The sequence below is a fragment of the Perca fluviatilis genome, chromosome 5 (genome assembly GCF_010015445.1).
Source record: "Perca fluviatilis chromosome 5, GENO_Pfluv_1.0, whole genome shotgun sequence".
NCBI lineage: Eukaryota > Metazoa > Chordata > Actinopteri > Perciformes > Percidae > Perca > Perca fluviatilis.
Genome location: NC_053116.1, coordinates 27,746,474 through 27,773,468, shown reverse-complemented (window position 1 = coordinate 27,773,468; position 26,995 = coordinate 27,746,474). Strand labels below are relative to the sequence as shown.

The following is a 26,995-nucleotide window of genomic DNA, read 5'->3' as shown; positions in this document are numbered from 1 at the left end:
TCGTAGAGCCATAAAAAAAGAAAAGAAATCAGCAGCTGGAGAGTTTTCTGTTAGGGCCAACATCCATGCACGGATCATGTCTTATTTCTTTCACTACTAATGATGACACTTGGTCGATCAGAATTTTCATTTGGGTGATATTTTAGCACTTTTCATTTGAAAGGGATGTGAACTAAAACAAAAGTTAAATTCCTGCATTTTTCTTTTCACTCATCGTATCAATTCAATCTCTGCTTCACTGCTCTGAGGGAATGAGTCAGGGAAATATTTAGTTCAGTCATGTAGCTGCTAAATGACACAAAGCCGCACTTCTCTCTCTCGTTATCTTTGCCTTTATTATTTTGACATAAAAGCAGTGGAATAATCCCCATTTTGGAGTGTTTTTATTGTTATATACTGATTACGTTAAAAATAATCCGCTGGTGAAGTCATACATTTTCTGATTAGATAATTAGTCTTTTCTTGGGTGAACCCAGGTGAACCCTCTTACTGAAACTCAGGATGAACTAATCCATTTAAAAACACACACACACACACACACACACACACACACACACACACACACACACACACACACACACACACACACACACACACACACACACACACACACACACACACACACACACTCTCACTCACAACAAAACCTAAACAGACCCAAGCAAATACGACCTGATTCTTAAACAATCTAGGGATTTTATTCAGACATAGTGATGTACACAGTTTGGAAAAAAAAAGGTGGATAAAGACTTTCTCACGCCTTAACTAAATACTTATATCAGTTAACGTCTTCATATCGGACCCTGAGCCATACATTTGACAGGTTTCATTGCTTGCCCTTATTTCTGCATAGCAGGGGTTTTACTTACTTTTTCCTTTGCCATTAATTTTCTTATTTGGCAGTGATGCACATGGCAAAGAGCCGAAATACATTATAAAATATAAAGTATAATGAACTGGCCTGTGTGCTGGTTGACGATCAGAATAAGACATGAGGCGAGTATGTTGGCTTCTGTGTGGGCGAACTGTCTAACCAAAACAAATCGGACAACATTTTTGCTTTCTAGCCAGCCTGCTGTTCTTTTAACGTACTAGGCACACAATCTGATTCTTATTGTCCTGTCGTAGCCTATAAAACCCTTAACGTACATCAGACAGTCTAGAAACTTGTTGCAAACAAAAACAAATCTGTCATGACAGAAAACCAAGTTAGAAGAGCTGGAAGCTTGATGGGTCCTTAGATTTCCGTTTGGTTCTCTCAAACACGTTTAACTAGGATTTAAATAGCATCCTAACCATGGAGTCTTCAATACCGACACACTCACCATAGTTTACTGCTGTAACGAAACAATTGGCACAACTGGAACTGGTGTAATCACACAAATAATTATATTTGAAACAAATGTTTATGAATGACAAAATGAGTATTGTTTACATTAACAGGACATTTAGCCAGAGTTCACACCATTCATACCAACAGAGTTCACAATTCACACAACTAGAAAATAAACTGTTTGCTTTATCCAAACTAATGACAACAGTTGCATTACTGTGCACATGTGACTGTAGCTAAAGACACGGCAGTCACAGTTAAACGGTAAGACGGTCATCACTGCTGCTTTGACAGCTTGACTCATCATCAGGACCCAGCTGCGCTGCCAGTTGGTTTTTATTTTTCCTCCCTGAAGCTGACTCACAAGAGGTATTACAATCTCCCTCTTCTCCTCCTGCCTTTTTTCATGTATATTAGTCATGTTTTGTCGACTCTCCCTGCCTCTCTTCCTCGTCAAGCACCTGTCAGTGCCAAAAGCCTTTTATCTGGGATTTAGAGTGAGTAATAGAAGCAGTTTTTTAAATATTTTTCTCTTCCTCTTTGTTTTCTTTATCTCTCTCGCTCTCTGTAGCTGTACTGGCCAGCTAGTCCAGACCGTGTCCAAGAATGTCTCATGGCTGGGAAGGATCCAGAGGTGATTTTACACACACACACACATACACACACACTACTGTGTGTTACCATGAATGCAGGTGATTGGTTTTAAAGACACACAGGTAAGACAAATTTATTTACACAGAATTCTACACAGATATGGATCAGTGGCCTACAGGTCAGGTCATATCAGGTTTGATATCCTTTCTTCACTTCACACGCTGCAATGTTATACTGCCGCTGCACAACTGTCTAAAGAGTTCTGCAGCAATAAAGCAAGGCAGTTGCATGATAGATTACAATCTAGTGCGGAACTAAAGTTGACTGGATCTGATTCATTTGGGAACAATGAACAAACAACAGAGCTCTGATGCTGGCGAGGATATCAAGATGCAGGTTGGCTAGATTTATTAGGCAACAAAACGACATGTACAGGACAAAATGGACTGACTTTGACAGGGAAGAAAAGAAAAACAGGTGATGTTCATCTAGCAAACATATCTTACTTTCAAGTTCAGTGTAGCCAGAGCCTTCATGTCTTTTGTGCGTAAATACTCTGGCAGTTTGGGCAAAGTTTGCATTTTTAACATGCACAACAGATCCAAATGAGAAACATAAAGTTCATGTTTTTGATGATGTTATTTCAATAAAATTAAACTTGACTCCTTTTGTTATTACTTTTCCAATATTGTTACCTTGTGATAGAAATTCAACAGTTTGTGTTTGTGTGTGTGTGTGTGTGTGTGTGTGTGTATGTGTCTCCCTTCTCTCTCTCTCTCTCTCTCTCTCTCTCTCTCTCTCTCTCTCTCTCTCTCTCTCTCTCTGTCCAGTTGGAGTGTGCTAACTTCCTGCGAGTTCTGCAGCCTTTTAATCAGACTCACCTGTACGTTTGTGGCACTGGAGCCTTCAACCCCCGATGTGCTTTCATAGCTACCAGCGTCTTCCAACAGGTATTGCTGCAAGCACACATACACACACAAAAATCATTTTCTGTAACCAGCTAGAAAGTGGTCCCTTTGTCACAATGCCTGGAAGGGGAATAATAATCAAAGCTTATAAACTTAAATCATTTTTTATCAGGACATGCAGTATTTATGTCAAGTAGTTGGCATATTTAGAAGGCTACAACAATTAATTTCAGTGTGTCAGATACATATTTACAGTAATAAGCATTTAGGTAAATATAAATAAGTATCAGATCGGTATCAGCAGATATTCAATATTAAAGGACTCGGATCCGGATCAGGGCCACTGCAACTTCAAATATAATCATTATTGCAGGATTTTGCAGTGGATGTAATTTTCTTTTGTTAAAAACATGTAACCCCCATAATCCCCATCGCATCTGATGGTTGCTGTAACTCCTTAGTTAGCTAGCATGCAGGCTAATGTAAAGTTTTGCAGACATATGATCATACAATATAATATATATAAACAAAATTTAAATAACATAAAAAATATATAAGAAATTTACACTTTTCTTTTATAATGAAGGAACGCTGTTCTTGCCACCCACTTTCCTGTGTGTGTGTTCCAACTCCCTGTCCCAGCCCCTATACACAGGCCTATCAGCAGCTGAAATATCATATGTGTGGTGTCTGCCCCTATGCCCATATATATCTACCAGGGTTCATCCTGTGCCATCTGTCTATAATATATACAGTGTACCTTTTTTATTGACTCTAGGGGCTACCGGACACTGTCGATGTTTTAGTTGACATTTTTATGTCAAATATAATGTCAGTGTAATTCTAGACCCCACGAGTTCTTCATTCCACACTGATTCGTTGGTAATTTCTCATAATTTAGACACATGTGGGTTATCATTTTGTCAGAAATAGGTTAATGGTTTTACATTCCCTCAGTGTGTGTATATGTGTGTGTGTGTGTGTGTGAATGTGCGTGCGCGTGATTGTGCGTGTGTGAGAGGTTTTAACTGAATGTGGGATCTGAGACTGTGTGATTTTATGTGTGTGTGGATATATGCATTCCTGCATTCATATTTGTGTAAATTGTAATCCCATGAAAGGCTGTGTGAGATCAGAGAGGTTCAGACATGGTGCTTAGAGGAGCTGGTGGTGCTGACTAGTTTAAGACCGGACTTCACACATTTTAAAATCCCTCCACTTAGCCTGATTACCCTCAATTAGCCGCTCACTCTGTGCGTATGTGTGGTAGGCTGAAATAGTCTATCTGCTTATTTGTGCAGATGAATGATAGTATTTATGAATTATAGCATGAATCAAAGAGTCACAGCCTGTCAGTCTGCCCAAACTCTTGTATTCTTCTGTCTAGCTGATTTTCTCCCCCTCTCTCTGAGTTACTGCTGTCTCTGTTTTCTTTGCCAGTCGGAGCACCAGACTCTCTCCTACAGCCAGACAGAGTGTGGGAAAGGGAAATGTCCCTACGATCCGTTCCAGAAAACAGCCTCCGCTGTCGTTGGTAAGTTGAATTATAAGTTCTCATAGGAACAGCTATCACTTGTCTGTGAGGTTTTAGGTTGGTGTGGATGACCAGTTTTACCTGAGCAAAAGACAAATGAAACAAACAACTAAACAAAAAACATGGGTTTGTTGTTGCCACACACCTTCTGCAGAAACATCAGCACACTACTGACATTGTATATAATATTATGATTCATAATGGTTTATTTTGAAGCTGCCAGAGATTTTAGTTTTTTATAATATGGGTGCAGTAAAACATACTTACAGCGTGTCTACACACGAGATGTGTGTGAGCAGCATGCTAGCAAAGAGCAGCAGCTTTAAAGCGCCCATATTATGCTCATTTTCAGGTTCATAACTGTATTTTAAGATTGTACCAGAATAGGTTTACATGGTTTAATTTTCAAAAAACACCATATTTTTGTTGTACTGCACAGCTCTCTCTCACTGCTGCAGATGCTCTTTTCACCTGGTTTCTGTTTTAGCTACAGAGTGAGACCTCTTTTCATCTTCTTCTTCTGTACTATCTTTGATTGCACTCGCACATGCTCAGTAGCTCAGATGTAGATCATGTCAGCTAGCTAACTCTAGAGACAGTAAAAGAAAGCCTGTTTCTCCAACTTTGGTCAGTTACAAGGCAGGATTAGCTGGGAGACTTCTAAATGAGGGCACACATGTAAGTAGTTCTTTTGTAGATTATGGTGAACTTGTGTGTGTTGTAGCAGTGCTTTGCTATTGAGAACGACGTAGCATGCTAGCGTTAGCATTAGCGTTAGCATTAGCGTTAGCATTAGCGTTAGCATGCTAATGCTAACGGTTAGCATGCTAAAGAGCTAACGGTTGTGGTTAGCCAGCTCATTTCGGACTGTGACGTCACAGTCCGAGCCGATTTTGAACAGCTCACTAGGAGACTGAAGGCAGGACACATTCAGAAACCGTATCTCACTCAAAACAGCATGGATGGATTTTTTTCAAAGTTTGTATGTGTGTGGAAGCACCAGAGACACAAAAGAACACCCCAAATCACCAGAAAAAGTGTTTTTTTCATAATATGGGCACTTTAATGCTCCGTCTGTGTTTTCACAGGATGCGTTCAAACACAGTATTGAGTGTAGGAGTTTTGGCTGCATAAATTAGTTATAGTATGTTCTTCTTGTTCTCGATCCACTCTGCTTTCAATCACCTTCTTCTAATCACATTCAAGTATGATGTCTCTCTCTGTACTGCTCTGTACTACAAGGACACCTTTGTTTCCAGCACGGTTATCATCGTCAGTAAACTTTCGTAAGGAACAGTTAGCAGAGGATGGTTTCAATCCTTTGACTTCTGGGTTATGGGCCCCTGATGCATCTGCTGCGCCACTCTGCTGTGGGACCCAAAGTCCCTGGCTTTGGAGGCCAGTGCCTTATCCTTTAGGTCAGAGGTCTTCAACGTTTTTTAAGCCCAGGACCCCTTAACTGAAATAGAGACGGATCAGGGACCCCCTACTATTGTATAAAATGAAGTTGCATATTAATCTGGTCCTACAATAACTTTTAGGGCAGCCTAAAGCGTTTATAGATACCTTTTTTTGTTGTTGCATAGAATACTAAGCTATTCAAATAGCCTTAAAATTGTTGCCATGATTTTATAAATCATGTTTTAATGTTAAACACACATGTGGAACAGTCAATCCTTTGGGATGAACTGAATCTGTGGATGGCTACCTTAGTGACTAATAACATTATCGTCCAGTAAGTGGGGATTTATATTTGCTAATAATATGGAATCACGTTAAGACTTTTTAATCTTTGAAAAAACTTTCAAAAATTAACAATAATTTGGAGGCCCCCCTGCAGTGACTCTGAGAACCCCCTAGGGGTCCCGGAGCCCCTGTTGAAGATCCCTTAATAATACACATAAACATACAGGGAGCAAACATGGCGAAGCAAAGCACTGAAAACATGGGGAACATGGGACAAAAGCAGGGTTGTCGTGAATAGTGATAGTGCTCAGCAGTCATCTGCAGTACGCACTGTTTTCCTGAAATGTACAGTTTGTTTCTGAAATCCCCATTTTATGACAACAAATGGCTTTATTCTCCCTCTGTGCAGTATGTACTACAAGGACACCTTTGTTACCAGCAGGTTATTGTCCTAAGGAAAGTGGAGGTTATTTGAACTTCCTTAAAGAATAGAACGAAGAGGATGGTTTCAATACCTCCTCTGCTATCACTATGCCACTTTGTTGTAAATCACCCCTGATGGGACTTGAACCCCAAATCCCTGGCTTAGGAGGCCAATGCCTTATACATTAGGCCACTGGGGCCCCAAGCAGACAAGGAGACCAGTTTGGTTGGTGTGCAGTGAGTTCCACTACAAAGCAACAATATGTATGTGTGATATAATAACACAACAATGGCCCCATAAGTTCACCGTGGTACTGGGGGCCACCACCATGAGATGTCTTTAGAGTTGGCTTGGGCTGGAGACTACAAATATTTAACAGAAAGCCTGCATTACAGACTGGGGGCATGGCGTTTGCAAGACATGACAGGGTGATGTAACAAAAAGACGCCATCTGGTTGCATGAACTATTGTGAGAATATGTTGGAATAAATTAAATACCTAAACCTTTTGTTATTCTGTGTAGACGGAGAGCTGTATGCTGGGATCACCTCAGACTTCATGAGCCGGGACTCAGCCTTCTTCCGTAGTCTCGGCAGCCGTCATGTTATCCGCACTGAGCAGTACGACTCCACCTGGCTGCAGGGTAAGTGCAAAAAAATGTCAAAGAGAACCAGAACAAAAGTAAAAAAACGTCCACCATGGCAAATGACCTTGCAGTTAGTTAGTATGCTACCCAGGATGTCTATTGGTTGTCTTCTTTGTAAAGTGTGAGTCAGGGTGTGTTAGAACTAAAACACACTGGCACACTGCTAACACGCTAACAGTTCAGGTTTCGCTGGCTCTTTTCAAGCAAAGAACAGTCAGATTATCCAGTAATGATATATTATCAGCAACATTTAAATTCTTTATCAAACAACTACTCCTTCAATGCATATATGTGTATGTTTCTACATCTTTTTTTCTTTTTTTTAGTAAAGTGTTCTCTTTGGTGTCAAGTCATTAGATTGATATAAACCAATACATTTAACAATCATCGTTCTCTTAACTTCTTACTTTGTGAACTGAATGTCTTTTGCTCTCTAAAACCATGTCCTGCACGCCCGGTTGGTGTTTTATCAGGCCGGTGTGTCCACGTCTGCTGCTGATAACAACAAGATACATGTTGATTCTCTCTGCTGTTTGTAAACTCAGTTGTACCTGTCTGTCTGTCTGTCTCTCTCTCTCTCTCTCTCTCTCTCTCCAGATGCCCAGTTTGTGCGGGTAGCGCCACTGTCTGAAACTGATAACTCAGAGGACGATAAGGTCTACGTGTTCTTCACTGAGCGAGCTCAGGAGGCAGAAGGGGCTGCTGGGAAGGTGCTCTACTCCAGAGTGGCACGCGTGTGCAAGGTATGGAGTGTGTTTGTTGGAGAAAGATAGAGACCAGGTTTGTGTGTTTGTGTGCTTATATCAGAAACTGTCTGCATGTAGTTTATGTAAACATGTGTTTGCCTGAACAGGTAGAGTACGTACATGCTGATCAGTGCGTGTGTCTGCGCCTGCTCAGGTGTGTGTTTACGTAAAAAGCAGCTATGTGTGATTGAATGTTTCTGCCAGCTCGTATAGATATGCCTTCTGAAGTCTGTGTATAGGGCACTGTTTATGTTTGTTCCTATCACTGTGTATTCACTGTGTCTTCACTGTGTCTTCACTGTGATACACTGTGATACACTGTGATACACTGTGAAAGTTTGTGTTGTTTCCCTTGTTATGTCAATAAACATGCTTGACTGTGTTCGTGTGTTTGCATGAAGGTTTTTTTCTGCTTATGTTTGCTTTAAAATAAAATCATTTAAGTCATAGTCATTAAAAAATGTATATTCTTTAATCTTTATTTGGATCCCCATTAGCTTCCACAAGGTTCACATTGAATATTCTTAAAAATACAAATAAACCATTGTCATCTATGTTTTTGCATTCTTTGAATTTGAAGTAGATTGTGTTTATGAGGATAAGAGGGAATGATGAGTGATGATTAGAAATATTTTACTCTATTTTGTGTGTAGAATGACATTGGAGGCCAGAGGAGTTTAGTCAATAAGTGGAGTACCTTCCAGAAGGCTCGTATGGTGTGTTCAGTCCCAGGACCAGACGGCCTACAGACACACTTCGACCAGCTGCGTGAGTACACACAGGCATCGAATGGCAAAAGCATATTACATGCACAGTAAAACTAATCACATGAGACAGGCGTCAATCAATGGTCACATCAACAGCTGGAGCTTTGCCACTTAATGCTTCATAAAAGTGAGTTCAGATACTCAGCCAGTATGTGGGTGTTTGTGTTTATGAGCGTGATACACAAAGAGTTGGAAACTTTGGCTCAAATATTTTGAAATGACGAAGGAGATTTTGCAGAAATTTAGAAGTGCTCAACCACAGCTTCAGTGTGTGTGTGTGTGTGTGTGTGTGGGGCTCCACCGTTACCACGGTGATCAACAGCCCTGTCGGTCACCTTGGGTTCGTCTTCGTGCCTCAGCCTTGGTAACCACGGAAACTGGCCTCAACATTTAGTTCCTGTGGGTTTATTCATTATCAAGGACTCACTCCAGTGTCCTCTGGCTGGTTGTGTGTGTGTGTGTGTGTGTGTCTCCATAGGAGCAGGTCTATGTAGGTATGAGTCTTTCATGTGTATTTTGAGTGAATTAGGATGTTAGCCCTTTAGCTCTTTGTCTAAACTTGTAGCTGCAGATGGACAAGTCTGCAGCTACAGACACTGATTATCCGTGGTGATGAACACAATACTATTAATGTATGAAGGGCAATCACCTACCTTCAGAGTTGTGTAACATTTGAAAGGCCCTGCACACCCACACAGGCGTCTTCAGTTGCTGAGTGCTAGAGATTAAATGAGTTCACCAAGCTTCCGGTACACAGTAATAAAAAAAATGACTCTGCTCTGCCCTCTGAAAACCCCATTACTACACACATTGGAAGAGCAGTTAAAGACATGCAGGTGCACATGCTTGTTCACAAATAAATTGTGCTTTGTCTTTGGCATGATCTTTTTCTCTCGATTTAGGTTCAACCTATGTCACTGTGTCACGTTTTAAACGGGCCAACAACTGGGTGGACAGCGAATGCGCCTATGGTTCTTTTTATACTACATTATATATATATATATATATATATATATATATATATATATATATATATATATATATATATATATATATATATATATATATATATATATGTGTATATGTATATATATATATATATATATATATGTGTATATGTATACTACTTTGCTAGTGGACATATTCACATGTGTGGTTGGAGCACATGCGCATATTACGACTTTGCAGCTAAACTGATGTGGAAATAAGTTTACTTTATTAGAATTTTAAGATCCAATTGTTTTGGGAGCTTACAGGAGACTAAAACTAATTATGTATTTGTCTTCCCACTTTCAGTCAATGAAATTGTAAAACAAAGTAAGCAGCAGAGGGTTTTACATCATTGATCTCTAGGTTATCCATCCAGCACACTTTAACCACACCACTCTGCTGTCACCCCAGATGGGACTTGAACCCACAATCCCTGGCTTAGGAGGCCAGTGCCTTATCCATTAGGCCACTGGGGCTTTGGAATCAGTGCTTTACAATGCATTAGGTATGAATGCTTACAACTCTCCAGGACCTCATAGAGTAAAGCATAAATGTCACTTTTGCAGCAGTGCCATGAAAGCTTTAGCAGAGAATGATTTCAATCCATTGACCTCTGGGTTATTATAATAATAATAATGTATACTTTAGTTCCAATGTTTAACCTAACACGCTTCTGCTGCGCCACTCTGAAGATTCTCAGAGTAAACGACATGACATCCACGCACAGAATTACCATTTACGTGAACATATACAGTACATTAACACATACAGTAAATCATCTTTTTCTTTTTATATAGTCAACCCCTTATGCAGACACACATGCAACATTTGAATGCCCACACACAAATACAGCTTTTGAGCTGTTAGACACATACTTGAGCCTCAGTCTATGTACACAAGACAGTTCTGACTTGTCAGGAGCATAAACATTTCTACCAGGCATGCCTGCGGTCACGTTTTACACATCTGATAAGGGTGCATACAAAGTTGTTTGTGAATACACTTCAGCAGGACACACACACACAAAACCACAAACCCATATACAAGAGATTAACCCATCAGGTCAAGAATGCTGTCAGTGTTGTGTTTTGCCACGCTCCGCCACACAGAAACACTACAAATCCCATAACCCCTTGGCAGTCTGCGGGTCCCTCATAGCAGCAGAGCAGTAGATTCCACCTGGCTCTGTGTGTGTGTGTGTGTGTGTGTGTGTGTGTGTGTGTGTGTGTGTGTGTGTGTGTGTGTGTAAGTTAAAATTTGCTGAACATGTTGAGGGTGCTGAGTTAGCTGCATACAAATGACACAAATGTGAGTGTTTTTTTTATGTGTGTGTATTTGTGTAAAACACACAAAAAAGCAGCACTATTTAGGTTCAGCTCCTGTCTTAACAGCAGACAGGAGCTGAACCCAAATAGTGCTGTTTTTACAGGTGAAACGTATTCGATACCATGTGGGTCAAATCCATCCTAAAACTTTGTTTTTCTGTTCACACAATGGGTAGTGCAGTTGCTTCACAACTTGAAGGCCCTTGGTTCAAATCCTCTGGTTGGCTAGAGTCTTTCTATGTTGATATATATTTGGGTCTTACTGTAATACTTTACCCATGAGCCTTGGGCGCCGTTGCTAGAAGCCAGACAAATTCCAAATGATGTTGTGCTGTTGATAGTGAAGTCAGATCAGAAAGCATTGTCTTTTTCTAATGGGAATTTACAAACAGTGTATTGTGTGGTTAGATTTGGAGGACTTGTAATATTCTTTTAGTGTCTTTGTGTAGTTGTTGACTCACATATTTAAGATCTTTAACGCCCTCACGGTTGGCTTTGTTTTGAACAGAGCTTTTGGTCCGTGATCACCACATGGACTGACTCATGGCGGGTTTGCTTTGAGTTTATTGTTCAGTTGTTTTTTTGTCTAGAATTGTAGAGGTTCACTTTCATGAGGCTCACTGCAAATGTTGATTTCACTTATTGTGTGAAATGATACGTGAAGCCTTATTGAACCATAATTTTAAAAAACAACAACAGTAGATTGGAAGTGGTTCATGTTTAGTGTTTTCTTTCTAATGGAGGACAGACGTTCCTCCTGCTGCCCATTCAAGCTGAAAGAACTCAGGAGTCCAGCTTACAAGGAAGCAGATGCTCTGCTGTTTACTGCTATTGTCCCGGTTGTGGTTGTAGCTGTTGAAGAGGACAGTCATCCAATAAGTTTTTTTTCGAGCTCGAGACAGACAGCCCTCTGTGGCCGGACACACTGAGGTATTTTCATCTATTTTTGTCTGTGTGTGAGAGATTCAATGTTCCAGACATTTAACAGCACCCATATTCTTGTCACTACATCACCCGCTAATGCTGGAAGGGAATTGAAGGAGGGAGAGGAGCAAACAGGAAAGTATAGAGAATAGAGAGTATTTCTGTTTGGAAAGACTTTACTGGGGCAGTCTGGGACTTCACTGAGGGATAAGTGTTACACCAAGAGGTGGGGAGAAAGAAGAGGAAGAAAATGAAGTATGTTTTATAGCTTAAAGGATAAATATGACAAATGGAGGGAGGGAAGATGGAGCAAATGTGGACTGTCATCTTCACAACGCCTATGATAAGGTGAAGTCTGCCAAGGCCAGAAAGAAAGATTTTGGTGGATAAATTGAAAGACGTAGAAAGAAAAGAGGGAGCGGTGGGGATGAAGGAAGGCTGAAGAGACCGATAGACAGTAGCTATATTTACTCTTAGGCTGCTTGGATGCAAATATAGCCATGAATGAGTTTGTAAATACAGATGCAAATCTAATGAAAAATTTGTTTGAAATGCTACAACAAATAAACCAACCACAGTGTGCTTCAACATAGAAATTAAATTGTCTCAAAATGTCAGTTGGCATATTTTGAGTCAGAAAATTATATGAAGATTAGAAGTACAAATAAATTTTGCCGGTGAGTTGAGATAATTTCACCTGGCGCCAGTGCAAATTACTTTACTTTAAGCCTTTTGTGGAGTTTTATAGACACCATTCACTCATCCAAAGCAACGTTTGAACAGTTTTACTCTGCAATTAAAGCTTTTTTTGGGTTGCTTGTATCTTCTTGGGGTCAGTTTGTCTTTATTGGATAATAGAGAAATAAAACTTAAAAAGAGAGTGGAGGGGGAGATAATATCTCAGTCCATTTATGAACTGAGGAAAGTACAGTTACATGTATTACTGATCCACCAGGACGCCCAGTCCTGTCAGATTAACCTGACAAATGCATTTTCGCTATTTACTGCCTAATTACCTCATCAACAAAAACACTTTCTGTTGAAAGTGGGTATGAAACCATGTTTTGTGATATTGAAGAAAATTAATCATGTTTTGACACCTCCATTCAGCCTTTTTACTCCATCATAGCTTGTGTGAAAATACTTGAATGGAAGCCCAGTTTATCAGGAGGAGAAACAGAGGAGAAAGATAGAGAGGGAGAGGAGGGAGCAGGGGAGCTGCTGGCCAGAAGAAGAGGAGGGCTTAGAAAGAGGGTGAGAGAGAAAAGATGAAGTAGGACAAGTAAGAAGAGGGTAGAGGTTATAGCACAAGGTGTTGACCAGAGAGAAGGAGGAGGAGACGAGAAAAATAGAGGCAGAGGAAAGAAGATGAGGAGTAGAAACTGTTAACAAAACGTTATTGCTCTAACACTGTGAAAAAGAAGGTGGAGGGTGCGAGAGAGAGAGAGAGAGAGAGAGAGAGAGAGAGAGAGAGAGAGAGAGAGAGAGAGAGAGAGAGAGAGAGAGAGAGAGAGAGAGAGAGAGAGAATAGCTGATTAGGAAGAGGGTTGAAATACATTTGGCTTCAGGGTAGGAAAATTAAAGAAAGTGGATGATGAAGAAAGGACGGAAGGGAGGAGCTCTGTTCTAAAGAAGGATAAAAGATATTAAAGATATTGATCCTCGGGAAGAAACAAAAAAGGAAAAATGAAGAGAACATTTCAGATGTGGCTGTGTTTAAAGGTTATTTAAGACTTCTAAAGTGGATATTGCAGTAGCATTGGCAGATCTTGCCTCCATTCTGGTACAGCCTTCCCTCTGCCACCAGTTTCCTATTCCCCTTGAGCTACGGTGGCTTGAAAGTGACACAAGGGAAGTCACATTTTAACTATATAGAGAGGAATCGGATGGCTAATAAGTGCAGAAATCCAGATGAGAGGCCATGACCAAAGTACGTTTTGAATGTAAGAAAGTGTCCTCACTGATCGTTGGCAGATCTTATTTCTTACATCTCTCTAAAGTGTCCAGAAGAGGAGGAGAAGGACAAAACAGAGGGAAGAATCAGAGAGAAGGGAAGGTGATATTTATGTAGCAGGACATACTACAGCCCAGACAAAAGGCATTTTTCCTGAAAGGACATGGAAGGGTGAATGAGGTGAAGTGAAGCTAAAAGGGTGTTAGGGGCCAGTGGGAGGAAGACGGGAGGGAAGGAGTGGAATGGGGTTAATAGGGAAGGATGGAGCAGATCATGAGGAGAGGAGGGAGGGGAGAGAGGAGAAAACAACAAGGAGGAGATGTAGGGTTTCTTTAGGAGATGCAGTTGGCATGAGTTATTGATTTTGACACACTTTACAATGTCATAGTCATAGCCTACTTAATGTAAATGATTGGTTTAGCCAAGAGCCATATTAATGCTTTTTCTAATGGACTTAGTGAGCAAATTGATACATGATATGGTGATTATCTCATTTTTTTATTTTTTTTTTTTTTTTTTTTTTTTTTTGATTTGCTGGTCAATAACTCTGAACAATACTATCAATTGTATCCTGAGACAAAAGGTATCCAGACAATGACATTTGCCACCAAGTGAAAATGTCCTTCATTGCCACATTGGAAGAGTAGGCATCTTCCAAATGGATATCTCAGTCTGGACATAAATGTTAAAATTGAGAGATACATCAGGATAGGGATAACAGCAGTGGCTGGAGGGGGAGAAATGTGTCACAGAGAAAAAGGGTGCAGTGGCAGAAGGAATCGGGCCAATAGCCGAGGGGGTTAAAGAACCAGACAAGATGGAGGCAGGGCTATTATTGGCAAATTACTATAAGATGGCGTGGAGGAAATAAAGACAGGGAGTGTGGTCAGAAAGATGACAAAGGGAGGAGGTGGATGTTGGCATTCAGGGTGGCTGGGCAGAGAGGGAGGGAAAGAGGGAACAGCAGAGAAATGAGGAGGATAGGGGTGTGCGCCTGGGGGGCTATGGCCAGACAATTAGGAGGAGGAAGATAGAGGCAGAGGCTGCAGGTCTACAGGCTAGACAAGACTATCTTCCCTCAGGGGAACACAGCCGCTTTTTGTTTAGAGAAAAGACTCAAGAACAATCCTCCGGAGAAAATAGGCCAGACAGACAGATGGACGGGGAGATGGAGGGACGGAGAGATAGCGGGAGGGAGGGATGGAGACTGGGAGGGGCGGCGAAAGTGAGAAAAAAAGGGAATGAGAGACACCCAGAGGCATCCTGGGAAGTCCAGGTGGATTTGAGCGGAAAGTGACGAGGGATGATCACCTGATGAAAAGACAAAGAGACAGAAAGAAAAGACGAGAAGAAGATTCAGAGAAAAGAAGCACAGAACGATGTTGGAGAGAAACGAGATGTGGTTAAAAAGATCAGAGGAGAGAGAGAAAAAAGAAGGCATGAATATGTTTCCTGAAACCGTGACATGATTCAGATGAATTGTTTCACATATTTTAGAACTTAGAGTCTGCACACCTTCCTGCTTCAACTTGAAAAATGATCTGAAGTTCACCTAGACTCACATGGTCAGATAACTTTGCAGACAGAAGCAGATTGGCCTCATATATCCTGCACTCAGTGTTTGTGATGAATGTGTGCATGCTTTGCTTTCCCTCCCCCCATTAAAGATTAATGACATTAATGTCCCCACAGCTTAATAAATCAAACTTACGGTAGATGTAAGAAGCAAGGTGAAACGGCACTAAATCAGGTGTGATTTAAACTGTTGTCACGGAGAGATAAGAGTGAATTTGATGCCGAGCTGAGCTGTAAATAACTGAGACGTCTTCTTCAAAGTCTGAAAAAGAAAAATGTTGTTCTGGCTGCCTCTGACAAAGTTTAACTTTGTTTTCATTTGAAGCTCAATGCACAGGTGAGTGAGGTGCTGAGAAGAAAGAGACACTGACTAACTTTCAAGCACAAGTCAGGGATTCAGAGTTTTTCCCTCCAGGCTTTACCGAAGTTCGTGTTAAGTTTAAGCAGCACTTCAAATATTGAAATGAGCATGTTTACATTTACACGCTGTGTGGCCTCCTTTCTACCTGGCTTTAAAACATCTCGTTATACACAGTAAATTGAGATTTCTCTTTCCCTTGCCAGCGAATGATTACAGGTTTTTACTTTTGTTTTTGGAGTATTTTTAGCCAAGCTGGAGGCATGCATGTCAGTGTTGGTCCACTTTGTTCCAGAATGAAATTTCTCAACAATTATTAAATGGATTGGCATGACATTTGGTGCAAACATTAATGTCCCCCTCAGGATGATATGCAGTCACGTTGGTGATCCCTTAACTCTTTGCCTAGCACTACTAACAGGTCAAAATGTCACTTTGTCCATGACAAAAAAACGAATGATGTTCCTGTCAGCTTCAGTTTGTTTTTGGTGCAAATTAGCAAATGTTAGCATGCTAACACGCTGAACTAAGATGGAGGACGACAATGTACCTGCTGAACATCAGCATTGTCAGTGTGAGCAGGTAAGCATGCCGACATTAGCATTTAGCTCAAAGCACCACTGTGCCTAGTACATGCGTGTATTATTATACTATATTCTGGTGTTGGTTCAATATTTTATTCTTTCATGTTTTTGTGCTTCATGCTTTTTCTCATCTATAGATATCTTTTGGTTTTTATAAACATTATCACTGGGAGAGAGTAGAGGAAGTCGTACACATCAGGTTCAAAAGTAGTTTAGCAGACTTCAGTAACAGTCAGCACAAGAGCAGCAAACAGAAACCAGTCACTGTATTCTGTTTTCCACTGCTCTGTTTCCACCTCTCTCTGGTTTTAATTAGTTAAGTAGTTTTGAAATAAGACTTGGTTTGTAAAGGTTTATAGCCTGCCATTTTGTTATTCCTGCATTGTTCTGTTTACAATTGTGCAGCTAAAAAAAAAAAAAAAAAGGCTTCTCAACTCAACCTGTCAACCATTTAGGGAAAATATAAATTTCTGTATACTGTGTACTTAAAAAAAAAGGCCTGTTCTGGAGAATCCATTAAAGGGTCTTATTTATGCTAAAGTTACTTTAGCAATTACTGGAATGGTTTTATTTGATAGTTTTGTCTTGTTGTACGTTGCTCTGCATAAGGGCATCTGCTAAACATGTAACCTAGACATTTAACAAAACAAAAAAAACTCACTTCACTTTTCAACCACATCTAGCCCAACCTAACCTACGTGTCATCAGGACTCACATGGCTGTAATGCACTTCTGGGATATTAGTGTTCTTATGCTTTGAAAGTAAACACATCTGTCATACTTATGGGAGCTTAGGTCCCTGTTTACTGTATCTCTCTAAACTTGGCTGCATCTTTTTTTCTTGTTTCCTTGATCTTCACCTCTGCACATGAAGGTTTATTGACCATACCACAACTCAAACGTGTCCTGCAGACAAACTGCATCACCACTTTATCGGAAATGTGGCCAAATATGGCTCTGACCACCTCTGTAGATGTGATTTGGATAATTAGAGTTTGAGTGCATATTTGGGTGCACTTACAAATGGATTTTATTGGTTTCTTTTGCTCTATCAGAACCCATTCAGATCACCCGATAAACATGTTCCCACCAGGTTTAAAGGGAGACAGAAATGGCTTCCACCAGACTGGCTGTGTGACTTTAAAACTCAGCTCTGCAGGTTTAGATGTATATCTTCCGATGCGCTCCCTTTGAGTCTGGCTCATCCCTTCCTTGGAGAAAACGTTGAGGTGCTTTGGATGAAAGCATTCACCAAAGAGCATATATATCATCTGGAGTAATAAAGCAAAACTGCCATAAAAAAAACTTTAAGACAAGTAGAAGGCGAGAAAAAAGAAAATAGTTGAAGAGAGAGAGATTTTGAAGAGAGTTGAAGAGAGAGAGATGTGAGCATGAAAGAAAACTAGCTAGAAATGTAAAAAGAGGAGGAGAAGAGGAGGTTGGGGAAAAAAATGAGGAATGATTTACAGTATGAGTAAAATATGGTAAGGAGTGATAGAGGACAGGAACGAAAGTAAAGAGAGATAACGGCACACATAAGCTAAAGAAAACTTAAGAGTAAAGGAGTGATACATCAAATAAGGGATGGAGTGAGCAATGTGTACGCTGCAGGCTGCAGACTACCCATATTCCTCTCTGCTCTGCCCTAAGGGGGGGGTATGCGTGTCTATGCGTACAGTATCAGCGTGTGTTCGACTGTGGTCCCTGCAGTTTGGTGTGTGTGGGTGCATGCATGTGGCCACACATGCTTTCATTTCTCTTTGTTTGATGTGTATATGCTCCCCACTCCTTTACTGTGTGTGGCAGGTGTATGTGTGTGTGTGTGTGTGTGTGTGTGTGTGTGTGTGTGTGATGAGATTAGGCTTCCTGCAGGGCTGTAGTTCCATGGAGGCCATCTGAAGCAGCAGTAACGTCAGGAATGTGGGAACAGTGATACGCTTCGCTGTCTCCGTCACCACAACAACATCTCTGTCTCATCCAAACCTTGTTTTGAACATCCCTTTTCATCCTTTATTGCTGCAAAGGTTGCCACACTTTTTGTATCTCAACATCACCCTGACTACTCTATAAAAACCTTTTTATAGAGTTGCTAAGACTTTTAGTTAATAGTCCCACTGTAACTTCAGAGCCGAGTCATGTATTTATAGACTATCACAGTATGCCACCCAGAAAACAAAGGCTCTGTTCTCCATCGTTGTGATATGATAAAAACATTCCCAACTCTTATTGTTAGACAAAAGTGCAAAACAAAACAAAACCTGCGAAACAGTGAAAATCAAGGCCTCGTCTGTGCTGTGACAGCAGACAACTGAATAATACGTTGAGCAACACCAGAAATATGAGGACAAAAATGTTGAACATTTCAAGACCATGCATCAGTGTAAGGTTTTTTAAACACAAGAACGCACATCCAAAATTCATCACAATTTGTCAAAGTTGGACGAGTAGTGTCTGTGCTAAGGTTAAATGGCCTCAATTTGACCACTCAGGGTGTATTGTGAGGATGGCTGGATTTATGGACTGGTTTTGTGTTCACTGAACTGGAAGGAAAGGAGTTCGGCCTTTTCAAATTCAGAAACACTGCACACACCCCGTGGAGTTTTCTTGTAAAACAAATGCAGTTACATATACATGCTTGTTAGCGAGTTTGTAAATCAGAGACTTTTAAAAGGTATTTTTTTGATTTCTTGTTTTTTTTTTTAACCACAGGATATGGATTTTATGGAACAACAGTTTGCTTTATTTGTTACACATTATTGTGTTGTCAGGCACCTCTTTTTATCGTTTTAAATTTTTTTTTTTTTATGCAGATGTTTACAAGATACAAACAAAATGGGGACACACTCAGCAAAGCATTATTCCACAGTGCCACTCGTGGTCAAAAACTCAATTAAACTGTATGTGATTAATCTTTTATAGTGAATTAATTTTTTTCCAGTGTTGTAGCTAATTGATAGTGAATTATTTGTTTTCCAGAGTGTTGCTATTGTGTCACGTTAGTACATAGAGCTTTAATTAGTGTCACTCATCAAAGTTGCAACACAAAGATTTATTTTCTCTTTAAACTTTGTCAAGATTAGACATTTGGTATATGATATATCTTGTTATATATAAATATAAACATTGCCAAGGATCCAATCAGTGTAATTTCTCAAATGCCAGAACACCATTTAATAATCGATAATGCCAATGGTGTCTGAGACATCAGGTTCTAAAGACAGACAGATGGAGAGAGCAAAAAATCCTCACTCCACCTGATTGCGCTGTGTGAGGGGCCGCAGTCCGAGTGAGAAAAAATGTATGAAATGCTGTGATTGGCTGTGTTTCAAATGGAGAGTGAAGGCGTGGTGAACTGAGGCGTGGTGATAGTGTGTGTGTGTGTATGACAGCAGGTTTCGTTCTCCTGTGGCGGACTCTGCGTTCAGCTCTCCCACTGTGGCTGGTTATTAATGGCTACAGATTCATTACAAACAGCCAGTCAGCCATGCTGCCAGCACGCCCGACGATATTAGTCACACAGTCAGACTGATAGATGCGCGCACACACACACACACACACACACACACACACACACACACACACACACACACACACACACACACACACGCACACACACACACTCACACTCATTCACATGCAGGTGCAACATTAATCAAAATTTCTTCAGTAGTTCAGACACTGTTATGATTTTACTCTGGCTTAACTAATGTTTTGCTTCTTTTTATCCTTATGCTCCTTTTCCTGAACTCTCCCTCCTTTCCTTGTTCCCTCAATCCAGAAGACATCTTTATCCTCCAGGCGAAAGACAAAAAGAACCCTCTCATCTACGGCGTGTTTACCACCTCTAGGTATGTACTTCTGTAAGGCGGAACACAAGGGAATATACTACACTGACTTTAAATGGTATTTAGTAATCTGTGCACGCTTGTTTAAGAGTTGAAAGTGCCAGTATGATGGTGGGTGGGAGGCACTATGAGTGTTTTCAAATTCCACTGGGTGGAGAGTTTTCATTCCTACAGAGATTGTTTATAGTGAAAGAAAAATGCATTGAGTCATTGGTATTGATTAACAACCCCTGCAGATATATTTAGGCTCAGCTGATATGTGCTACAGTGCAGGACAGCAGAACCCTTATTTGTGTGTGAAATAAAGAACTCCAGAGTTCAGAAGAGTGGAAGAGAAGACAAGAGAAAGCATTTAACCCCCAACAGCTCCAGTTGAGCCTCAGGTGTAAATGGGATAAATGTATACTATATGATATCACTCATTGTTAAAAATCTTAAATTAAAATCAAACATTGATCGTGGTGGATGAAATTCTAGCTTCTTGGTTAAAGCTATATTACGCAACTTTGCACTTTGTTGGGCCCCAAGTGGCAGCATTAGCCTCCGTAGCTGTGTAAATGAAGTTTAAAGGAACTTTATTAGCTAAAAACCAATGCTTTGAATTAAACTGCAGCTGACAGTGGAGTTGATTGTGACGTTTTAGTTAATGATGATTCATGCTGAGAAGATTTCCCACCACTGACCTGACACCTATTCAATAATCCACAACAGACAGATGGAATTTATTTTAGGATAAATATTACTGCTCTATGAAAGGACTATTTAAAACATGCCATTTTGTATACAAAATAGTGAACCTGTTTTTTTTTTTTAATTTTACATGAAACTGGTGTATGTTACCATATGAAGAATTACAGTAGCTATAAAAGTTAGTAGTTAGAAAAAAAACCTTCTCGATAAGATAATAACGCAGTCGAGAGAGAATCTGTGACATGTGACGACACACTGTAACGTGTGACCCAGAGATGATGTCACATACTGTGAGATACAACGTGTTATTGTTGTGCACATGAACAATAAGGAGCCTTGAACTTGAACCTTGATAGACACAGGTCGCAGTGTCTTCCGTCACACTGTGACTCATTAATGAAACACATTCATTTGTGTTAACGAAATGGAGCTCATTTGAGCCTTCATCATCATATCAACATCATCATCAGTGCTCTGACTGTTTAACAGCAAGTTATTCATTTATTTTCCTTTCAATCAGAGTTTCTCACTGAGATCTCTTCTTGAGGAGGCTGCAGGAAACTTCAAGAACGAAAGATTTTGAAAAAAAACATGAAGACAAATTGCAAAATACAATTTGCATGGTCAAACCAGAACAACAAAACCCTGTGCAACTACAGACTTTATTAAAAACCATGTCAAAACATGGAAACTATGAAGCAGCACTGAAAATGGTTTGATTGGAGTCCATATGCTTTCTGTTACTATCTCCAAAATGGTAATTTGCCCGCATCTTGTTAAGAGACAGTCATAACAGTGTCTCCTTTGGAGACAGAGCAATGACACAAACATATAGAACTGCAAGACAGAAGACAGACAGACAGATGGATTGAAATAAAGTCTGGTACTCAAAAAAAGAGGCTCTCATTAAGACTGAAAGACAGGTAACAGGTGAATAGATACAATTATACTAAAAAATAGGCACCGGCTGAAATAAAGTAGCAGGGAATATAAAATGAGGAAAAGCCAGAACAAATGAATGAGTGAGCAAAGTAAAAATGCCTGCAGTTTCTCATTTCCTCCAAATTTACTGACGGCACCACATGCTCTGAGAATAACCCAGTTTCTGAGGCGGACGCCAGAGCTTTACAGCAGGGAGTTGCTCTGTTTCTGGGTTTTGGAAAGTGTCTGGAATCTCAGCGGGGAATGGACAGAAATCCAAAGCATCACCCAGGGTGGGGTCCCGACCACAGAACTGCAGTCTGCAGAAACGTCATTCATTGAATGGAAACTTCTCTTTCTGGTTCACTGATGATTGCACACACAGAGGTTTTTGTCCCCTGTGATGAAGTCAAGTGAGTGTAGGCTGTAGTGTAGGATCTGTCCTCTGTTATTTGCTTGTATCATTTAGTTTTTCACTGGATCATTACTTACTTTAATTGACAATCTACATGTATTACATGTAATATATATATATACTGTATATATATATTTATTTATTTTTTGTACATTGCTGTTTTGGAGAAGCGTGTGTTTATTTAATTTTTTTCATTCACTGATTTATATGTATGCTCATTTATTAACTTATTCATTCATACCATTCCTTTGTTTGTTTGGGAATTTCATCTGAGATACTATACATAACTGGTCCATTAATTACAAAATGTGAGGAATTGAAATTACACTGATTAGTAAGAATTTAGCAGCTATGCTTGAGCTCCTTCTGTCCACATGTTTGGATTCTCGCCCATCACACATGCTATCTAAGACCAGTGATAATATTTCTACAGAAAATGAAGCTGCTCGCTGCGAGGTTTCGTCGTTTTTTGATTAGTTTTCAGATTAGTTGAAGGGAACGGATAGGTTGTTTGTTTGTAAGTTTCTCCATATTGTTAGAAAAGTACATATATACTAGAAAACGTGGGAGAAATAGGCATCTCAATGTTGTTTGGCATCTTTAAATAAGCATATTCGAACATTGTTATGTGGGTTTCCTCTGTTAAGTCACTTTACATACAAATTCACCAAAAGTGGCAGGGTTTTAAGGTCATGTTAGACTCGCTTTGCCAGACCTTCCTGCTCGCGGTGCTGCAGAGGATTTCCAACACAAAGGAAGCCCAAGGCAACGGATATCCGGCCTAAATGAGCGAAATCGGAATTTCTATCGGCAACGGAGCAATCCCGAAAGTGGAAGGTCATGGATATAGACAAAGGTCATGTTGAAAGACTTTATCCTTTCTGAAGTGCCATTGAGCAACTAAAATCCATACCAGCTACAGAGACCTCTGACCTTTCTGAGAAGGGGCGAAAAGAAGCTTCCCTCCAGAGAAAATTAGACTAAACATACTGCGATGTGTCAGCCATCTGAGCTGAAGGAAACCATCCTAAAATATCACAACACTGTCTTTCTATCTGTTCTGTTTCTGGGCGGCTCTGCTTGTCAAACTCAACTGGAATCTGTAATTCAGATACACTTAGCCAAAATCTTAACCATGATCTTAACCACAGTGGATGGGATGTGTTGGGGTGGGGACTGATGTGCTGAAAGCAGCACATTCATCCAAGCTGGACTTTGGGTTGGACCACATTCAGTGAATTGATGCGTTCAAGCTGAAAAGCCACAATGACTCACAGCTCTTCATACAGTACATACAGTATATCACTTCATTATTTAATTTGCTGCTTTAAGACCATTGCAACTCGCTGAGTGAATTCATCAAAGACATACTCAGTGTATGTGTTTATTCATGTACGCTGGAGGAATAACAAATGGAAAGATTATATATGAGTTTGACTGTGATGAATGACAGTTCTCCTTTCTTTCTTGTCTATCCGCAGCGATATCCTGAATGGTTCAGCAGTGTGCGTTTACCGAATGGAGGATGTGGTTCGGGCTTTCAAGGGAAACTTCCTTCATAAGGAGGGGCCTCAGTATAAGTGGGCAGAGTTTACAGGCAAGGTGCCCTACCCGCGACCAGGAACTGTAAGTTACTCAAAACTCATTCAGGCAATTGTTTTTAAGTTGAACTACATCACACGTATTGAACAAATATTTCTCATTGTCTTCCAAACATTCTTATCCTTTTCTTTTTCTCTGTTTCTTTATTTATCTCTCTCTCTCAGTGTCCCAGCAGCACATATGGAAGTTACAGCTCGACCAGAGAGTATCCTGACGACGTCATCTTTTTCAGCAGGACTCACCCGCTGCTGCAGGTTCGGCTGATATTTCACCTTTTTTTTTAATTACACCAATCTGATTTAATTAGACAGTGGAATATTTTACAGAGGGGTCAAGCACACTCTATTTATTCCAATTCTAAAGCAAAATTAAGATATTAAATCAGCCGTCAGTCCTCACCAAAGGGACACCAGTCGCAACGCTTACGAAAATGATTTAACAAAAACACAATCAAATAAATGGCATTGTTCATTCACATGTAAAATCTAAATCTGAAAATGAAAACCCTAAACTGTCACAATGTTTTAGGAAAACGTGCTGCCGCTGGGAGAGCGCCCCCTCCTGGTCAGAGTGGGTGTTCACTACAAGTTCAGCAAACTGCTGGTGGACAGAGTGGAGGCCGTGGACGGCACCTACGACGTCCTGTTTATCGGCACAGGTAGAGTGTGTGCAGTGGATCTTTACTCCCAATGTGTATGTTGTATGTTGTTTCACAATAATGGTTTATTTCTGCAGACTCAGGCCTGGTGCTGAAGGCCATCCATCTGCCCAGAGAACACGGTCAGAGTCAGGAGGTCACTCTGGAGCAGCTGCAGGTCTTTCAGGTATTTTATTTATTATACACTTGAGTACTGTGCACTTTGCATACCAGCTAATTATTCTGCAAATGTATTAGTTGTTGTGTTTCAGATTTTTTTTAATGTATTTTATGCTGCCCTTCATGCAGCCTTTGGTGTCCACTGTCCATCCATTTCCTTTATTGTACGAAAATCAAACATCAGACTCTTCAAACCTGATCTGATCTTTTCTCATGATGTTCACTACTACAAAATACAAACCTACTGTTCATAAAATATGAAAATAATAGCTTGGAAACCAATAGCTACACATGAAATGTAGCAAATGCTTTTATCCAAGACTTGTTACTTACCAAGACTCAAAAATGTAGCATAAAATTCTACAGCTGCACATAGTTATCGTGTTAGACTGTAAAAAAAATATATTTTCCTGCAACCACAGTTCACAATATTCCCAGTTCAGCTCAATATTAATTCCACTGGAGGCTCAAATTCATGAAAAACTCTGTATTGACTCTTAAACTCTCTGATGTGGTTTAGATTTCTTTGTCTGAGGTCTGAGTTTGTTTTTTTCTGCTCTCTATTGTAAAGTATGTGCATTGTGAAACCCATTTGAAATGATATGGATGATTACCAGATTGAGATTAGCTCTCCTAATTATTTTAAAATGTTTAAAATAATTGTGGTTTGCAGCTGCTCCCAAAGCTGTTTAGACAAATGCCTTATTTTGTCAGTAGAAATAGTGTAAGTTGACCCTCTCTTTTATCTATCTATCTATCTATCTATCTATCTATTTATCTATCTATCTGTCTGTCTATCTGTCTATCTATCTATCTATCTATCTATCTATCTATCTATCTATCTATCTATCTATCTATTTATCTATCTATCTGTCTGTCTATCTGTCTGTGTATCTGAGTGCGACAGTTTCTTTTCTTGTTTGTCTCAATTTGAACTGGATTTCTTTTCTCTCTTCCTCACAGCACAAATCACCTGTGACAGCCATGACACTCTCAAAGAAAAAGGTAACAAATGAGAGACAGACAGAAACTCACTTTCAAACTTCCAAACTCCCCTACACACACACACGAACATGCACAACATCACACTTATCACTCATCTCTCCACCTTGTATCTCCAAAGACTTCATCACCAGTTGCTATGGTTACTCTACTTCAGTGGGTGCAGTAATGAAGAGATGCCACACATACATACACACACACACACATACACACACACACACACGCACACACACACACACAGAAATACACTTTGCATTATTAAAATAGTCTGGGTTTCATAAAATAAAAATAAAAGCTGGTGAACACACACATACACACGTCAAGATTATTAAAAGCAAGCATCACCATGTTTCTCCCTCTCTCTCACAGACACACACACATACACACACACACTCCCTGTGGTCACACAGTGACATTGTTACAGTGCGAGTTGGATGTATGACTCAGAGAGTGAAGATGTATCTGGTTTAGCTGTTGATTGTCAATGTATCACTGTTGTATGGGAGCAAACTAAATGTCCTCTTTCTCTCTTGGCTCTCCTTCATTTTTTACTCTCCTCCTTTCCTACTTCCATTCCTCCTTCCCTCTTCACCGACCATCCTTTACTCTGTCTCCTCCTTCCCCCTGTTGCCCATTGTTTTCTCCTCTATCTCTATATTTCATGCCCCTCTTCCTTTCCTCCTCCTCCTCCTCCTCCTCCTCCTCTAGCAGTGGTTGTTTGTGGGCTCCAGGGAGGGTGTGTCCCAGCTGGCCCTGTACCAGTGTGAGCTGTACGGCCAGGCCTGTGCTGAGTGCTGCCTGGCCAGGGACCCATACTGCACCTGGGACGGACACGCCTGCAGCCCCTTCATGCCCACCGTACGCAGGTAGAGACGACAAATTTGATCTGTTCATCCAAACAACATTTTTCTGGCTATGTAGCATATCTCACAAGTTAAAAAGATTCACTAAAGTCTGAATAGGAAAGGACAAACACATGGAATTGATCTTCTCAAATCAGATTTTAACCACATTTGTTGATAGTTTGAAATGTGGCTCAAATTACATTTGAACTAAAATGTTACTGATCGAATTGTAAGCATTCTTTCCACTTGACCAACACTTTTCCATTACAAAGTATGACAGATGGACATATTTACATGAAACTTGCAAATGAGGATGTTTTTGGTGACGCCCTGACCTCTCCTCTAGTGCCACCATCAGCCAACATTTCTACTGTGCACACATACAAATCCAATAATGTTAAGTGGATTAAACCTTATTATTACTATGTCTGTGTATTGTTCGTTAAGTCAAACACTTCCACACTACAGGGTGTAATAAACATTGCAACCTCTTGAGCGACTAGCAGGTTG

General features: G+C 40.2%; 1 protein-coding gene and 1 non-coding gene across 4 annotated transcripts in view; one reads left to right on the top strand and one right to left on the bottom strand.

Moving 5' to 3' along the window:
• The window catches only part of sema3h (sema domain, immunoglobulin domain (Ig), short basic domain, secreted, (semaphorin) 3H), a 62,288-nt gene that overhangs the window by 30,658 nt on the left and 4,635 nt on the right, over window positions 1-26,995 (top strand). For 2 of the 3 annotated variants that reach the window (XM_039801751.1, XM_039801750.1), the window contains 13 exons: window positions 1,905-1,967; window positions 2,758-2,877; window positions 4,276-4,369; window positions 7,003-7,122; window positions 7,723-7,868; window positions 8,525-8,639; window positions 20,127-20,196; window positions 23,701-23,845; window positions 23,986-24,075; window positions 24,350-24,479; window positions 24,557-24,645; window positions 25,602-25,643; window positions 26,349-26,506. In XM_039801751.1, coding sequence (XP_039657685.1) covers window positions 1,905-1,967; window positions 2,758-2,877; window positions 4,276-4,369; window positions 7,003-7,122; window positions 7,723-7,868; window positions 8,525-8,639; window positions 20,127-20,196; window positions 23,701-23,845; window positions 23,986-24,075; window positions 24,350-24,479; window positions 24,557-24,645; window positions 25,602-25,643; window positions 26,349-26,506 — 1,382 coding nt within the window. The remainder of the gene's footprint in view (window positions 1-1,904; window positions 1,968-2,757; window positions 2,878-4,275; window positions 4,370-7,002; window positions 7,123-7,722; window positions 7,869-8,524; window positions 8,640-20,126; window positions 20,197-23,700; window positions 23,846-23,985; window positions 24,076-24,349; window positions 24,480-24,556; window positions 24,646-25,601; window positions 25,644-26,348; window positions 26,507-26,995) is intronic. The other variant, XM_039801752.1, reaches the window with a different exon arrangement.
• trnar-ccu lies at window positions 10,032-10,104 on the bottom strand. Its single transcript has one exon. It is a non-coding gene; the product is annotated as a tRNA-Arg (tRNA).